This window comes from Elaeis guineensis, chromosome 2 (assembly GCF_000442705.2).
Source record: "Elaeis guineensis isolate ETL-2024a chromosome 2, EG11, whole genome shotgun sequence".
Classification (NCBI taxonomy): domain Eukaryota; kingdom Viridiplantae; phylum Streptophyta; class Magnoliopsida; order Arecales; family Arecaceae; genus Elaeis; species Elaeis guineensis.
In genome coordinates, this window is record NC_025994.2 from 7,504,124 (window position 1) to 7,522,520 (window position 18,397).

The window sequence follows — 18,397 nt, forward strand, 5'->3', positions numbered from 1 at the left end:
ACATGAACTGTCATCTCCTTGGGAACATGAACCGCCGTCGGTTAATGAATCCCGAGACGCAGCTTTTCCGCCATGTGTCAGGGAGCTATTGGGTCGGAACTATTCATGCGGATGGAGGCAACGTGGCTCGATCTGGGAGCAGGTGCGTCGAACCGTCAGATCGAGGAAGGGCCCAGGCACTGCCACGTGTCGGCATCCGGGAAGCCCTCGTCCGACGCGCTTTCATCCCGATCGTTGAAGGACCTTATATATATGCGGCCACTTACATCCAAGACTTCATTTTTGCTGCAAATCTGCTTCTGACGCTGAGGCTCTGTCGAGTTATCCCCCAATCCCAGGTAGTTGTCTTTGTGCTCTCCCTTTGAAAGCTCTTCTCGAAGTTTTGCCTGTTCTTATCTTCCTGCACCCTTCCTCCTTTGCCATTTTCTTTTTGTTCTCCTTTCTGGGGCTAGCGTCATGGCTAGAACCTCTCCTTGAGGAAGTCAGTCAGAAAACCCGACCGATGATTTTTGATCGATCCTGGAGGTGGAGGTTTCTTCACTTTCGGAGGTAAATGTCGAACGGCTCAGGGAGCAGTACAGTATCCCGGAGCAGTTCGAGCTCTTGCCCCTGGGGCTGAGGGTCGAGTTAACAACCCGCCTCCGGGCCAGGTGGCCTTTTATGTCGAGGACCTTCGGGCAGGTCTTCATTTTTCAATTTCGAAGTTCATCCGGAATGTCTTAGATTACTACGGGCTTTATCCGGCGCAGCTGGCGTCGAACTCAGTCTGGTTGATAATCAGTTTTGCATTGCTGTGTCGGCTTTTACCGATCTTTCCTCGTATTTCTCTCTTCCAGATGTTCTTCGTCCTCCGACCCCATCCGAAAGCCCGAGGGTGGTGGTTGCTCTTCGCCCCTGGGGCTGAGGGTCGAGTTAACAACCCGCCTCCGGGCCAGGTGGCCTTTTATGTCGAGGACCTTCGGGCAGGTCTTCATTTTTCGATTTGGAGTTCATCCGGAACGTCTTAGATTACTACGGGCTTTATCCAGCACAGCTGGCGTCGAACTCAGTCCGATTGATAATCAGTTTTGCATTGCTGTGTCGGCTTTTACCGATCTTTCCTCGTATTTCTTTCTTCCGGATGTTCTTCATCCTCCGACCCCATTCGAAAGCCCGAGGGTGGTGGTTCTTCAATCTTCGGAAGGGTCTTTCGTTCATCATCGATCTTCCATCGTCGATCCATGGGTGGAAGAACCAATTTTTCTTTGCTTCCTCTCCATTACCTTGGGGGTTTCCTTCCCGTTGGGGTGACCCTCGGACTCAGCCGAACAAAAACAGTCGGGTGGAGGATAGAGATCGAGAGGACTTTCACCGACTGAAGGATGTGTCAGTGCCGAAGCAGAGGGAGCTCGTCATCAAACAAGCTCTGTACGACACCGACCTAAGTTCGGTTTCCCATTTAGGTACATCTCGGTCTGTCGGTCGTCCTTTATCTTTTTCACCCGTCTTTGGACTTGTGGTGACCCTTTGTTGAAATTGCAGGGATACCGCCGAGAGTGAGACTGGCCGATGCCGATATTTTGCAACATGCGGCGAGGAAGAGACCGGTGCCCGGGGCGGACCTTCGCAGCCTCCCAAGAGGCCTCAGATAGCATCGCTGACCGACATTGCGACGGTGACAGCGCAGTCCGACACCAAACGTGCATCGAGTTACGAGCCAATCATTATCCTGTCGGCACCGACGGTGCCACCCGAAGCTCCGTCCAAGGAAGGGGCGGCTGAGGGGGCGGCCGAAGGAGCATCGGCTCCCCCACCCACAGAAGAGGTTCGGGCCAAAGCACGTGAGCCCGAACGACCTACGGCGGCGGGCGTCGCGGCCTTGGGAGGGACCCAGTCGAGCTTGAGCTTCCTGTCTCTCTCTGATTTTCGGGCCTGGGTGACCGAACGAGGGAAGGCTCCAATGGCGTCGGGCGACGACACAAGGTCGGCCGGCCGTGCCACGTCATCCGACGTTCAACTTCCGAAGAAGCGTCGGCCCTGGCCAACCATGATTTGGCCAGGAGGTTGTGCCAGGCAACCATTCTTCCGACCGACCGGGAGATCATGAAGAGTCGGCTGGTGACCGACATGCTTTCTTCTTTTTACCCGACTATGATCCAGGTGAGCTCCTCTTCTTCCTCTTTCCTCTTCATTTCTATCAGTTTAGTTTTCTGACAACCGGTCTTCTACCTGCAGCTAATCTACAATATGTCTGAGCTGGAGGCCGGGTATCGGAGGTTCGACGACTTCTGAGCGGCCTAGAAGAAAAGGGCCGAGATTGCCGAGGCTGAGAAGGCAACGCTGGTCGACCAGCTGAAGTTGTCGGTCGACCATGAGGCTAGGCTCGAGGAGGAGATCACCCGACTTAGCAATGGCCTAGCCACCTCGGAGGCCGAGCTTCAGTAGGCCCACGAGCAGATCCAGCGCAAGACCCGCTCCATTCACCGACTGCGGTGGGAGCGGGACGGCTGCGTCAGGGAGCTCGAGGCCGAGTGCGAACAGCTTCACGTTAGCCTGGAGAACCTGGCCAAGGCCGAGGAGAACTTGTCCTCTGCCCAAGCCGACGCCGACATAGCAAAGGCGGAGGTGGAGTCGGCCAAGGAGGCGCTGAGTCAGGCGGTGGAGGACTTCCATGGCTCGGACGAGTACCGGGAGGAGCTCCTCGAGAGCGGCTTCGCCTCCTATCGGGTGGGGTACGAGGATGCTCAGGATGCGATTCAGAGTCTGCACCAGGAGCTTGACTTGAGCGGCATCGTCCCTCCAAGGTCGGAGGACCAAGCCATCGAGGAAGAGGCCGACCCACTACCGACGGAATGAGTTGCCGAGGATGAGGCGGCTCCAACCTCCAGTCCCTCCCCGACCCGAGCGGGCACGTCGGTTGCTCCCGAGCTCCACCCGGTGCAAGAAGTCGACTCTGACGAATAGTCAGAGTATCTGCCCATTATCTTTGTATTTTTTTTCCTGTTTAGTCTTTGATATCTATAATCGGGCTTCATCCCAATTTTGTAATCGAGCTTCGACCCAATTTTGTAATCGGGCTTCGATCCAATTTTTTAAGTCATTTTAACTTAGCAAAATCAAAGACTTTTCACACATTTTCTCGTGTGTGGTTGAATGTGTTTGATCGTCTGAGCCATTTCCGAGTGCATAGGTTGTAGCTCCGACATATCTCACTAGGACGCTCGGTAGGGTTTTAGCGTAGCCGATCAAGGTAGTCAATAGCATGCACCATGCGAAGGACAGCGCAAGCCCCGATCGCAGGCTGACATCCCGACCGTCATACAGATAGCATAGGATCCAATGGTCGAGAGTCGTACCGATTGTAGGTCGAGTGTCTGCCGCCCGGATCTTGGTCGGGCATGTACGTCAGGCCGAGTGTCAGTCAATCATCGAATGTAGCTCGTTGGATAGGATAACGATGACAAGTCGAATATCCGTTGTCTGGCCCTTAGTCAGACATGCACGTCGGGACGTATGATAAATGGTGGCAAGCTGAATATCCTTCGACCGGTCGTGACCAAGTCAGTTTGTCGTAAGTCGAATACCCATTGCCCGGACCTTGATCGGATGGGTACGTCACGGTGAATGATAAATAGTGGCAAGCCGAATATCCTTCGATCGGTCGTAACCGAGTCGGTTTGTCGTAAGTTGAATACCCATTGCCCAGACCTTGGTCAGGCGGGTACATCGCGATTGTCTTGACATTTTACCCTTCTTAGTCGAAGCTAAGTCGGCAAGTTAGCCAGCCGCGTTGGTCGAAGCCCTTTGCCTTTAGAGGCGAAGGCCGTTGGTTCGGCGATCGAGCCATAGGCTCGACATAGATTCGGCGATCGAGTCGTGGGTTCCCAACGAGACGTTGGGACCAAGTCGGAATGTTGAGGCTCATACTTCTGACAAGGCAGACCTTCGGCAGAGAGCCAAACTTTATAGACTCTGGAGTTTTAAAATTGTATTATATTCCAGCAAGAAGGGCATACAGAGTTCATTGATAGTACAATTTTAGGTTGTCAGCATTTCAGATCTGGAGAATGGCCATCCCTTCCAGGGTTTCAAGTCGGTAGGCGCCCGGCCTACAGGTGTCTGCAATCTTGTAGGGTCCTTCCCAGTTTGGGGACAATTTCTCTTGATCCTGAGGCTTTGAGACTTCCGCCTTCCTCAAAACCAGGTCTCCGGGTCTGAAAGATTTTGGCCTAACTTTAGCATTGTAGTATCGGGCCACTCTTTGTCGGTAGGAAGCCATGCGGAGTTGAGCCTCGCATCAGAGCTCGGGCAGGAGGTCCCAGTCAGCTCTCCGACACTCGGAGTTGCCCGGTTCACAGTATTGCTCAACTCTAATCATTGGTAGCCCGATCTCTAGTGGGATTATTGCCTCCGTCCCATAGGTCAGGTTGAAAGGAGATTCTCTAGTTGGGGCCCGGGGTGTCGTTCGGTATGCCCACAGGATCGAATGCAATTCTTTGACCCAGAAGCCTCTGGCTTCATTCAGTTGAGTCTTCAACCCATGCAGAATGGTTCGGTTGGTTACTTTAACTTCTCCGTTGGACTGTGGATGGCCGACCGAGGTCAGCCTGTGCGTGATATGAAATCTCGCACAAAACTTTCTGAAATCATTGTTGTCGAACTGTCACCCATTGTCGGTGATGATGGTGTGCGGTAGTCCAAACCTAAAGATGATGGACTTCTGGATAAAGTCTTCCATCTTACGCTCGATAATTTACGTCAGAGGTTCGGCCTCCACCCACTTGGTGAAGTAGTCGATCGCGACAACTATAAACTTCCTTTGGCCAGACGTCGGAGGGAAAGGGCCGAGTATATCGACCCTCCATTGGGCGAAGGGCCATGGGGCGACAATGACAGTCAGTTGGTTGGTGGGCCGGTGTTGTAAGTTGATGTACTTCTGACACGGCTCACACCTCCGAACCAAGTCAGCCACGTCTTTCCTTATGGTGGGCCAGTAGTAACATTACCACAGGACTTTGTAGGCCAAGGATTTGCCCCCCAAGTGACTCCCGCAGATCCCTTCATGCACCTCTCTGAGTGTGTAGTCTGCATCCGTCGGTCCCAGGCACCGTAGCAAGGGAAGGGAGAACGACCTTTTGTAGAGTCGCCCATCCATCATTACATACTGGGAGGCCATCCATCAGAGTCGCTTGGGTTCCACAGAATCTTTGGGGCTGGTTCCGTCAGTCAGGTACTGAACGATTGGGTCCATCCAGCTTGGCTCGGTCGTCAGTTGTAGTATCTCCTTAGCCCCATCGATGCTCAGTTGCTCGAGACTCTCCATAAGTGTCCGGTCCAAAATGTCGTAGACAGATGTCGCAAGCCTGGAGAGTGCGTCGGCCCGAGCATTCTCTGACCTGAAAATATGGGAGATCTCGAAATACTTGAGGTGTGCCACGAGATCTCTCACCTTCTGAAAATATTTTGCCATGGTTGGGTCCCGCGCTTCAAATTCGCCTTTGACTTGCCCCACAATCAGTTGGGAGTCGGAGAAGACTCTGAGGTTGTCGATCCCGAGCTCCTTCACCACTCTCAAGCTGGCGAGAAGTGCTTTATACTCAGCTTGATTATTGGAAGCTTTGAAGTTGAATTGGAGGACGTACTCGATAACCACTCCCTCCGAGTTGGTGAGCAGGAACCCAGCCCCGCTCCCTTGGGCATTGGAAGCTCCATCTATATGTAACACCCAGGTTGACCCGGGGTCAAACTCAGAGGCCGCAACTTCTTTGGAACTCCCATCTTCCGATATTTGGTCGGTTATCGGGCATTCCGCAATAAAGTCGGCCAGGACTTGGGCTTTCAAAGCAGGTCATGGTTGATACTGGATGTCAAACTCGCTTCACCTCACCGCCCGTTTCGCCAGTCGTCCCGATGTATCGGGGTGGTGGAGGATCGCCCTCAAGGGCTAGTTGGTGAGGACCACGATGGCGTGTGCTTGGAAATACGGATGGAGTAATTGCGTGGATATGACCAAGGCAAATATCATCTTCTCCGCCCTCGTGTACCGAGTTTCAATCCCGCGGAGCACTTTGCTGGTGTAATATATGGACTGGTGAGTTTGGCTCTCGTTCTCCTGAACGAGCATCGAACTAACAGCCTCCGGGGTGGTGGCCAAATAAAGGTACAATATTTCTCCGACCTCCAGCTTTGCAAGCAGGGGCGGAGAAGTCAGGTACTTCTTTAAATCCTCAAAGGCTTGCCGGCACTCATTCGGCCAAGAGAAGTCCTTTGCCTGCCTCAGGGTTTTGAAGAACGGGAGGCATCTCTCAGCCGATGAAAGATGAATCGGCTGAGCGCAATGATCTTTCCATTGAGCTGCTGCACCTCTTTTTTGGTGTTCGGATGCCGCATGTCGATGATCGTCTTTATCTTCTCGGGGTTGGCCTCGATTCCGCGTTGAAAAATGAGAAATCTGAGAAACTTCTCCGAAGCTACCCCTAAGGCACACTTAGTCAGATTTAGCTTCATCCGATGTCGTCGAAGAGTGCGAAAGGTTTCTTCCAAGTCTTGGGCATGATCTGAAGCCTGTGCGCTCTTCACCATCCTTTATTAGGTAGGGAGGATCAACAAGCGACCCTGTAGTTTCTGTCTCCCAGCCCGTAGGCAAGGGCATGCCAACAGACCTCAGGTATCAATGTCCGCCGTCCTGTACAGTCGTGGTCGAGTTAAGCCTAAAACTTAGAGTTTTCACCCTAAGTGACACCTCTAATTTACCAACGAAACGAAGCACTTTTTGATCTTTCTCATTCGGAACCCTATTAATAAGTATTAGTAAGCGGGCCCACACCCAGACTCTGACATCTTCGGCTCCTCATTTTTATTCAATTATGAAATAACTCATTTTGATGGAGATTTGTAGCATCATTCAAGTAAATACAGATTGAGATCGTAGAAACATGAGCTTGTGATATAGCTACACCTAATTTCGGACCGATTAATGCTAGAACTATAAATAAAGGACCAGGATCTCTTATTAAATAAAAAATGTTATTAAAAAATAGCATAGTCCAAGCAGACCCACTTAAAATCTTTACTGAACTATGACCGGCCATCATATTAGCAAATAAACGTATTCTGAGCTTAATGCACGAAAACAATAAGGGATTAGCTCAAGAAGTACTAAAAAAGGTGCTAACGGTAGTGGGACTCCTGCAGGTAATGAGAAGCTAAAAGAATGAAGCCCATGTCTTTGAAATCCAACGATCGTAATGCCTATAAAAATCGAAAATGAGAGAGCCAAAGTAATGAGAAAATGACTTGTCACTGTGAAGCTAAAGGGTATCATACCCTGGGGATTACAAATAACGAAAAAGTAAAAGTGATCGAGATGCGAGGGAAAAACTTTTGTTTAACATTTTCGGAAAGACCACCTATTTGTTCGTTTATCGGGTTCGGCACGAAATCATGAATAAGCTCTACCAAGGATTGCCAAGCATTTGGCACTGACTTTCCCCCTCCCTTTTTCGTAACAAAAAAAATCAAAAGTAGGACCAAACCGAGAGTAGGGGCGGCTGTGAAACGGCGATTCCCCCTTTTCCATTGAAGTAGGGAGGGCCCCCTTCCCCACCATTCCGACCTATTAAGGGATTTGACCGATGCTGAAGGTAGCTTGCTTACCAAGCCACCCACTGGAGAAGCTAGTCGCTAGAAGAGTGTCGCCAGAAAGAAGCGAGTTTTGTTTACGAAACGAGCTCAGACGATTGAAGTTTACGAAAGGAGTCACTAAGGGACGAGCAATAGGTTTAGTGTAGTTGTCAAATCCAATCCAACTTGTACTATAATATTTTCATATCAAAGTGCAAAAGAGATTCAACGCATTGGTTCTCACTCAACAGTAGACCAGTCTGCGAGGAATGCTGATGGGCTACCATCGGACTGCGAGTGCGCGAGAGCGAGAGACGGATTGACGACGAGCTGCACGCGAGACAGAGAGAGAGCTGTGAGAGAGAAAGACCCGATTAGGGTTAGGGAGAAGGACCACCAGCTTTCCGATGATAAGATGAAACAATCCGGCAGATAATTCTGGCCGGGTTCGATCATCGCTCTGATACCCTGTGAAGAAAAAATAGAGTTCAGAGGGAGAAGATTCATTACTTACCAAAAAGAGGGATCTTAAGGGTAAAAAAAAACGTACTCTATTGACAGTACGACAAGTATACAATGGAACAATATATATATATATATAAATCCCTAAACATAAAAAATATTTTTCAAACAAATACATGTCTCAACATTGTAGGCCGCCTTGTGAGTCTCCTATAGAACAGAGGCATAGACTCACTTCAGAGGACGGTGAGTTCATTGAAGATTGTCTTAGTTCAGCAGCATGGTTGGGAGTAACTAACGTGTATATAACCATCACACGACCCGACATTGCCTATGTTGTTGGAGTCGTGAGTAAATTCATGCAGAAGCCAAGAACGAACAATACATCTAGATGCCGCATTAATAATTATTCTTTCTCTGTAAGCTGCCATCAGCTTCGCTGGACTTTTTCCCTTCGGGCATAGATACGGTTTAAATGGCTGGCCGGATTGGGCCTGAAATGAATGGGATTTTTTTGGTTTTGATTTAAGGAAAAAATGAAAGACACTTTCGAAAAGATATTTTAGACGTAAAGAACGAAGTCTTTGACCCAAAAGCTTTAGTACCTACACCCAGTCGCCAATCCCAAGCTCGCTGAAGAAGTAGAGTAGATTAGGAGAATTTCTCTTATAGGAATAAGCGGTCTAGGGGTAGGCTGGCAAGCTGGTAATCGATATCTATTCTTTGCCACTTATCCGCACGTAGATCTTTCGACAGTTGGGATTGAGCTTTCCTTCTTTAGCGAATTGAATACGGTCTTTGTAGGAATAAGCCTTCTTAGGGCGCTGCAAGAGTCAGCGCTGCTCTCGTGACCGCTCTTGTTGGTGAGTGAAGTGAGGGGCAGAGCGAACGTCCACCTGTAGACCGAAGCACAGATATGGGAATTGGTAGTCGGATAAATGGTATACTTTTTCAAAGTTCTGTTAGGTTCTTATTTTTTCTATGATTTCATACTATTTAGTTAAATAACTAGACTATAGAAATTCTCCCTCCGGAAACAACAATTACTAGATCCACATAGCCTATATAACAACATATTAATTAATAATGCTTTACGAAAAAGGTGGACTCCTTATGAAATAATAAAGAAGTCTCGCTGAAGCAATTGTAGGAGCGTTAGTATAAATATACCAACATTCTGAAAGTGTTCACTTTGTGGCTATCATCTCTCTTTTTGTTCTTTCTTTTCTAAACTAATATTCCATTATGGGAGACTGATTCTGCGAGTGCTAAGCTAAGAACGAGTGATGCTAAATAAATGGCTACTGCTTTGACTTTTGCGTGGTTACTGTTTAGTCCTAATGGATCAAAGTCTTCCTTCGGTGCGAGCAAGTCTCCTGCTGTTTGATTGAGTGCCTCACCGCATTCGCAGGACTTGGTACGTGATGCAAACTATAAATGTTATCAATAAAGGTATCCCTTGAGACACTAACAAGTAGCTCAAGATCTGGAGAAGCCAGAGCCCTTGGGTTTATAAAGAGCTCTTCCGTGACATGGCAGTACCAAAGAGAGAATCCAATCAATAAGCAAGTTATGAAAACAAAACGAAGATCTTTTAAATATGACTGAAAAATCACTTCGCCTAATCCAAATGTTTTGATTCTCGAGTTCCTTCTCTCCGCATCTGCCAATCCTATCTTTCTATCTGGAGATAGAACTAAATAGGAACCTTTCCCGACTTTTGCTATCTTGCCTGGTATTTGCGTATTATTTGCAGTCGTAGGTAACCATGGTCCAAAAGAATATGCAGCAGACCAGCCTCTGCCAGGATTATATATAATCCCCGTTGTTTCGCTAGGAGCTCGTTCCATCATGACTTTCAGAGTTGTCCTATGGGACGGATCAGAGATCTGCTGCCAGAATAGTTTCTGCTCCTGTGGGATCTGCTGCTCTCTCCTTAGCGTCTGCGGCATGACTTTGACCCAAACGCTTTGTTGTGTATTCGACAAACCTTGATTTATAGATTCATTCTTTCGGACAGTCGGACAAGTGGATTTGAAATGGGAGAAAAGGGAAAACATGATACAAAAGGATACTTTTTGAGAAATTCAAATTATGTGAGGCTTAGAAAGCGTCATAGAGTCCAGGGAGAGCTTTTCTTCTTATTCTTTGTCAGGCTCTAGTTACCTTTTCTCCTTCTCAAACAACGTGTTTGATTTCCTTCCTTATGACTTTGTATAAGGAATTCAATCTTTCTTCCTAATCAAGAGAGTCCAAGAACTCCAAGGCATCTTGGAGTCTTTCCTCCGGGGTCCATCACATCCTCCATCACCCGATTGGTGATGGCCAGAATTTGGTCCGCGAAGGATCTGCGAAAATAGAACCTCAAGACGCCCCACAATATTCTGAATCACCGCGACCAAAATGTCATTCACTGAGGCTGAATCACTTCGTGGTGAGGGACATTTAGGGGGCCAAGAGGGTTCATCGGGGTCAGAGTATGACCCAGTATGTCGTCCACGTACACCTCTATGTTTCGCCCGATTTGATCTTTGAAGACCTTATTGACGAGGCGTTGGTAGGTGGCCCCGACATTCTTCAGACCGAAGGGTATCACTTTGTAGCAGTAGAGGCCTTTGGTGGTCATGAAGGTCGTATGCTCTTCGTCCTCGGGTGCCATCCGGATCTGGTTATACCCGACGAAGGCATCCATGAAGCTGAGCAGTCGATAACCGGACGTCGCATCCACCAGTTGGTCGATCTTCGGCAAGGGGAAGCTATCCTTCGAGCAGACCCGATTCAAGTCAATGTAGTCGATACAGATCCTCCACTTCCCGTTGGCTTTCTTCACCATGACGAATTTGCGAGCCAGTTAGGATACATGATTTCTCTGATGAAGCCTGCCTCGAGTAGTTTGTCCACTTCCTCATCGATGGCCTTCTGTCTTTCGGGGGCGAAGGCCCATTTCTTCTGTCTTACCGCTTCACGCAGGGGCGATGTTGAGTCGGTGAGTCATTATTTTCGGAGGTATGCCAGACATATCCCTGCCGACCAAGTAGATACGTCGGTGTTAGCTTTCAATAGCTCTATCAGCTGCCGTCGCTCCGGGTCGGACAACTGCAACCCGACCTAGATGACTTGTTCAGGATTCTTGGTCATCGGGATGGAAATCGCTGTTCAGCCAGTTCACCCTGCTCCTCCTCTTTCCGTTGGTCCAGCTTGTCGACCGTCAGGGAGTCCTTTGATTCATTGCTTTGAGTAGAGATTTGGAAGCACTGCTGGGCGAGTTGTTGATCCCCGCGCATTTCTCCGGCTTCATTTTTAGTCGAAAATCGGACCAGCAAGTGGTACATCGAGACTATCGCCCTGAGGACGTTTAGTCCAGATTTTTCAAGTATGGCATTATAGGCCGAAAGTACTTGGACGATCGTGAATGTCATGTGGATGGTGCTCTGTCTTGGTTCGGTCCTAGCTGTCATGGGAAGAGTAATTTCTCATTCCACCGTGATGGCTTCTCTGGCGAAACCCACTAGGGACGTAGAGACTCTCTTGAGTCGGTCAGTCGACAGTCGCATTCGAAAAAAGGTTGAGTAAAATAAAATATTAGTGGAACTTTCATTATCAACAAGAATCTTTTTTACATCATAGTTCGCTATCGTCGCTGAGACAACAACAGCATCATCATGGGGAGTTTGGATTCCCCGAACATCCTCATCTGTGAAGAAGATTACATTATCCTGGCGCGGCCTCTTCGTCGACTCCTCTTCAGCAGTCATCCTCCGATCCGATCGTCTGGAGATCATGTTGATGACCCCAGCAGTATGTTGATTATTCACTGCCTCTTCAGTCGGTTGGGGTTGTCGGTCGGGAAGGAGAGCTGGCAGATCCCTTTGGTACTTTTTGAGATACTCTCATCGTATGAGGGCCTTTATCTCATCCTTGAGTTGGATGCATTGCTCGGTGGTGTGACCGTGGCCCCGATGGAACCGATAGTATCTTCTTCGATCGAGGTTCTTTGCCTTCAGAGGCAAGGGCCATCGCAGGTATTCCGCTCCTTCGATCTCCATCAGGATCTGCGCACGAGGAGCAAAGAGAGAAGTGTAGGAGTCATACCTGTAATGCATCGGTCTCGGACTCTGGCATCGGGGCAATCTTGGGCTCCGTCATCGGGGCGAGACCCGTTTATCGATCAGGGGCCTGTTGGGTTCAGCAGCAGTCAGATTTTTCTTTCGCTTCTCCTTTTGGCCCGCGCCTTCGGTCAGGCGTCGGTCGGAAGCTCCTTCGTCCGTGCACATGTATTTGTATGCGCGCTCCAGCAATTCGACATACGTTCGAAGGAGGATCTTGTCTAAGAAATATGTGAACCGGGACCCCCTTAGCCCCCTCTTCATGGCTGAGATAGCCATGTCTTCGTTGAGGTCTCGGACCTTAAGTATGGCTGGTTGAATCGGGCCACAAAGTGTCGGAGCGTCTCGTTTTCTCCCTATTTGAGGGAGAAAAGACTGTCCGAGGTTCGCAGCGGCTTCCGGCTGGTGCTGAAGTGAGCCATGAAAGAATGCTCAAGCTGCCCGAAGGAATGGATACTCTCCGAGCGGAGATCGGAGTACCAGGCCCTAGCAGCTTTACGGAGCGTGGCGGGGAAGCCGATGCAGAGGAGGGCATCGGTTGCCTCCTGAATTGTCATGAGAGCCTTGTAGCTCTCCAGATGGTCAACTGGGTCGGTGGAGCCGTCGTAAAGCTCCACGTGAGGCATCTTGAACCGACTAGGATCGGTTCATCGAGGATAAATCGGGAGAGAGGTTGGGTGGTCCAGAAGTCGACGTCATTCGAAGACTTCTGACCATCCGCCTGGAGTTGGACAAGCCGACGGTCGATTTCTTTAAACTTACATTCGTAGTCATCCAGCCGTCGGTGTTGAGAAACCCCAGGGGTCGAACCTCCCGACGAACTTGAGAGTGAGGCGGACGGTATCTGCGGTCGCTTCTCCTTCCTTGCCCGCTCCAGCTGGGAAGGAGAAGGATGCCGAGACCGGTGGGTGTCGCGCCATGGCTGCCTCGCCCCTTCTTGGTGGGAGTGCTGAGACGGCTGCTCTTGAGGAGGAGACGAAAGTTGATGCGGACGTCAGTGGCTGCTTCTGGACGGCATAGGGTGCGCCGTCGGTTGTTCCGCCGACGGTTGCGGCAACTGAGTCGGTTGTTGTTGGAGGTTTTTGATCGCGTCTGCCAAAACGGTCATTTCCCGCACGATCGTCATGATTTGCACCTCCGTGATTACCTCCGGGTGCGGAGAGCTGGGCTCCGCCATGGACGGTGAAGGAGGAGCCTCTTCCCGATGGGAAGAGCACCTCGCCGGCTCGGTAGCTCTCGATCGCTGAGCTCTGGTTTTCATCATTTCGAGAGATTTTTCAAGCCCTGTGGAGCTCGCTGGCTTACCTCTGTCGAGTACCTCTACCTGGCGCGCCAAATCTGTTGCGGCCAATCCCTCCGTCGTCCGATCGCCGGTGTCGCGCACCTGCAAGAAAAGTCTTCACAGACCGGAGATACCTCTGGCGGAGATCCTCCAACGGTCAAGTCAGAGAGGAGACTAGGCAATAGTGGAAAATCAGGGGCTCAGCGGGAGAGAGAGAAAGAGAGTTCAAGAGCTTAGAGGCGCTTCTCGAAACTTAGAACTTAGGCCTTACCAATACTGTTGCCTTGCCCCATTTTATAGTAAAATGTGGCATGGTCCCATCATTAATGGTGTAGACAATTGAGGAGTTGTCAAATCATCGTGGGCTGCCAAGTCACTGGGATCAATCTATGTTCTTGGCAGGACAATACCCCAGGGCGGCCATGCCGTATGTCCTTGACAGGACAACTGCCCATAGCGATCGTACGATGTTTGGGTGGACCGACCGACTATATGTCGGTATTCGGCTGCCGAGACATCAGGTGATGACCTAGGGATACCAACGGCTGGTCTGGTGCCTAGCGGAAGTCGGGCGTTGGCTGCCATCCCCGACAGTGGGTCGGTGATTTGGGCTCGACCGCTTGGCTGGTCGGGAACAGTATGAGTTTGTTCGGCCGACATACCTTCGATCGGATATCGTCGAAAGCCATTGCCGGCAGTCATTGTCGGGGCCGTCGGTCGGTCCGATCGGTAGAGTCAGGCGTCGATCGGATAGGTCTGAGGGTAAGTCGGCGTAAAGAGATCGGTCGGTATATCCCAACACCAACCATGACTACGAGCACTTTCTGGGGGAGGCTTTTGTTATAGCGTAACATGTATTTGTTAGATGTCCCTCCTCATGTGGGATTATAATTCTTTAGAATAAATAAAATACAAGGGAAGGAAAAAAGTCCAGGTAGGAATTGTATTTGTTGGCATTTATGGCTAAAAAGTCCTAGGTTCTTCACGTAATCTTTTGCAGTGTGCATGAAAATCGGAGGCACAAGTGCGTGAAAACCAGAGGCACGAAAACTAGCATGGCACGGAAAGCGAGTGCAGAAAAAGAAAGCAGCGGGATCAGGAAAGAAGAAGAAAAAAAGAATTTTAGAGCTATTTCGTCAGGTAATCGAATAGTTAATCTTATCCTAATTTTGATAAAATTTTATTATATTATTTTTGACTTCAAAAATTATAAATTAAATAATTTTAATTTTTTTAAAAAAATTTTATTAATTATTTCAAATATCTATATGTTTGGTGAGATCTGCCCTCTGTTTCTGTTTATGGTTGAAATCCGCATTATTGGTTATGATTATTTCTATCATAAAATCAAGATTTATTTTTGATGATATATTTGTGTAACTTCTAATTGATGTAGAGAAAATCTATAATAATTTTATTATTTCAAAATAGTAGAAAATTCACATCAAAATTATGGTATCCCTTTTATGGGTTATTGGATTATTTTTACTTATTAATTATTTGAGTAGATCGTAGAGATTATTGTTGCTTTACGATATCCCATTTAATTATACAAAGAAGGAAAAGAAGTTTACAATATTATTGTCCGTATTGCAGTTTTTCTAATGGTGGTATCAAAGTCAGATTATTGTTGGTTAAATTTTCTTGTATTGATTAAATGGAAGAACCTGCAGTGGAAGTATGGTTAAACTTATGTCTTCTAATTATTCAATTTGGAAGCTTCGAATGGAAGATTTATTATTCTGCAAAGATTTATATGATCTCATTGAGGATAGCACCGAACCAAATGAGAAAACTCAGCAAGAGTGGTAGAAAATAAATAGAAAGACAGTTGGATTAATCAGACAATGGATAGATGATAATATTTTAACATGTTGCTATGAAAACTAATGCTCATAATTTGTGCAATAAACCAAAGATCCTCTACGAATTTAAGACCACACATAACAAAGTATTCATGATCAAAAAGATTTGAATATGAAGTATGAGGGAAGTCCAATTACCGAGCATTTGAGTAGATTTTAGGATGCAGTAAATCAATTGGCGGCTATGAAGATGATGCTAGATGATGAGTTATAAGTATTGTTGTTGCTCTTTTCTTTATCTAACAGTTGGAAAGCTCTAGTTATATCACTCAGAAATTTGACTCCTAATGATGCGGTGACATTGGGAATGGTAAAAGATGGTCTACTTAATGAAGAGACTATAAGAAGAGAACATGGTGTGACTATATAGTTAGAGATATTAATTACAGAAAAGTGAGAGGAGTAAAATTAGAAATTTATAAAATCTTAACAATCATGATAAGTCAAAAAGAAAGTCCAAATTTTAAAAAGAGATCAAATATTTTTATTATGGCAACTCAGGGCATATGAAAAAGGAGTGCAGAAGATTTAAAGGAGAGTAATCGAGGGAGAGAGATGAAGAAAAGAAGGAAAAAAATGATACAGCAGTAGTTGTATCTAATATTGATGTCACCATTATTTATGATGATGATTTTGTAAACCTTATATTCCATGATTGTACTTGGCTTTTGACTCTAGTGTCTCTCTTCATATTACTTCTCGGCATGATTTCTTCATATCTTACACTAGTGGTGATTTTGATAGTTTCAAGATAGAAAATGATGAGTAACTAAGATTGTGGGCATGAAAGATGTTTGCTTGAAAATCAATATTGGATGGCAACTATTACTGAAAAATGTGAGATATATTTCAGATATTCGTCTCCCCTTAATCTTCACTGGAATACTTGATGATAAAGATTACCACAGCTACTTTGGTGAAGAAAAACAGAAGCTCATCAAAGATTCTCTACTGATAATAAGAGGAAAGAAATCAAGTACACTTTACATGATGTAGATAAAATTATGTAAGATAGAGATGAATATAGCTGAAGATTTCTTCATTGAATTATGGCATAAACGGCTTGGTTACATAAATGAGAAGAGATTTGACATCCTTGCTAGAAAGAAACTCCTTTGAATCAAACGTACGTCTCAAAAGATATGTATTGATTGTTTAACTGGTAAACAGTATAGAGTTGCATTTCATAAATCCCCTCGATGTAAAAGATCACATAGTTTGGATTTGATTCATATTGATGTTTATACTATGGATGCTAGAACTCTTGATGGTGCTTTATATTTTATTACTTTTATTGATGATCATGATAAAAAAATATAAACTTTTGTTTTAAAATCAAAAGATCAGGTGCTCGATGTGTTCAAGAATTTTCATACTAGTATTGAAAGAGAAATAAAAAGGTAATTAAAGTGTATTTGAATAGATAATGGTAGTGAATATAGGGGTTCATTAAAAAAAATTATTAAGATCATGGCATCAGGTTTGAAAAAACTGTTTCCAAAATACCTTGACATAATGAGATTGCTGAGAGAATGAATCATACTATTTATAAAAAATTTGGTGTATACTTTTTCATGCTAAATTGTCTAATTTTTTTTGGGATAAAGTCATGAGAACTATAGTAGATTTGATCGATCTTTCTCCTTCAATTCCTCTTCAAGATGATGTTCCAGAAAAAGTATGGATTAGGAAAGATGTTTTATATGATCACTTGAGCATCTTTGACTGTAGGGCATTTATTCACATCCTAAAGATGAGAGATTCAAGCTTGATGGAAAGTCTAAACAATGTATTTTTCTGAATTATGCATATGAAGAGTTTGATTATTGATTATAGGATCCAGTTGATAAAAAAGATTATCAGAAGCAGAGATGTGTTTCTAGAAGATCAGACTATTAAATATTTTGAAAAGATTGAGAAGTCAAAATCTATCACCAGAAATTATATTGATATGAGTTTAGTGCCTCCTATCACAATGAATAATAATAATGGAGGAGATGTATAGGAAGATGATGATAATGTAGTTGATGAGCCCATATCTGATAATGGTATACCAGATGAGTATGTTGAGCAAATCCCTCTAGAACCACCAGTTGAGTCTCAGTTGAGAAGATTCACTTGAGAGCATCATCCTTCCTAGAGATATTTTCTTCATGAGTATGTGATGATCAATGATGGAGGAAAACCAGAATGCTATCAAGAGGCCATCAATCATGGATAAAAGAGAGAGTGATTAAAAGCCATATAGGAGGAAATAAAATTCTTGCATGAGAACTGTATATTTGAGTTGGTAAAAGTACCTAAGAATAAGAGAGCACTCAAAAATAAGTGGATATCTAGACTAAAGACTGAAGAAAAGAGCTTACAGCCAAGGTATAAGGCATGATTGGTTGTAAAGGGATTTGATTAGAAAAAGAATATTGATTTTGAAGAAATTTTCTCATATGTAATCAAGATATCTTCAATTCGAGTTATTCTTGGTTTAGCTACAAGCATGAATTTAAAAATTGAACAACTTGATGTGAAAGCTGTTTTTCTCCATTGAGACCTAGAGGAGGAAATTTACATAGAGTAGCCAAAGAGATTTATAGTTAAAGGCAAAGAGCATCTTATATGTAGATTAAAGAAGAGCTTGTATGGACTCAAGTAGGCACCTGGATAGTACTATAAAATATTTGATTCCTTCATGATGGATCATGGATATAACAAACTATTTCTGATTATTGTGTATTTATAAAGAAATTCTCTGATGAAGACTTTATTATTTTCTTATTTTATATAGATGATATGCTGATTATTGGCCATGATGCTAGAAAAATTAAAAGCTTGAAAAAAGAGTTGAGCAAATCCTTTTCCAGGAAAGACTTGGGACCAACTAAATAAATTTTTGGCATGAGAATTATTCATGACAAAAAAAGTAAAAAATTTTGGTTATCTCAAGAGAGATATATCGAAAAGGTACTTGAAAGGTTCAACATGAGCAAGTCTAAACCAATTTGCTCTCTACTTGTAGATCACCAAATTAAGTTTCAATTAATATCCTACAAGTGAGAAAGATAAAGAAAAAATGAAAAATAGTT

General features: G+C 45.7%; 1 protein-coding gene across 1 annotated transcript; it reads right to left on the minus strand.

Annotated features, from left to right (window-relative positions):
• Window positions 1-6,735: 6,735 nt before the first annotated feature.
• LOC140855199 (ATP synthase subunit a-like) lies at window positions 6,736-10,723 on the minus strand. Its single transcript, XM_073251076.1, is given in 4 exon segments — window positions 6,736-7,093; window positions 7,096-7,317; window positions 7,320-7,662; window positions 10,493-10,723. Coding segments are annotated over 4 exon segments (1,050 nt in total). The 3' UTR covers window positions 6,736-6,839.
• Between the last annotated feature and the right edge of the window lie 7,674 nt (window positions 10,724-18,397).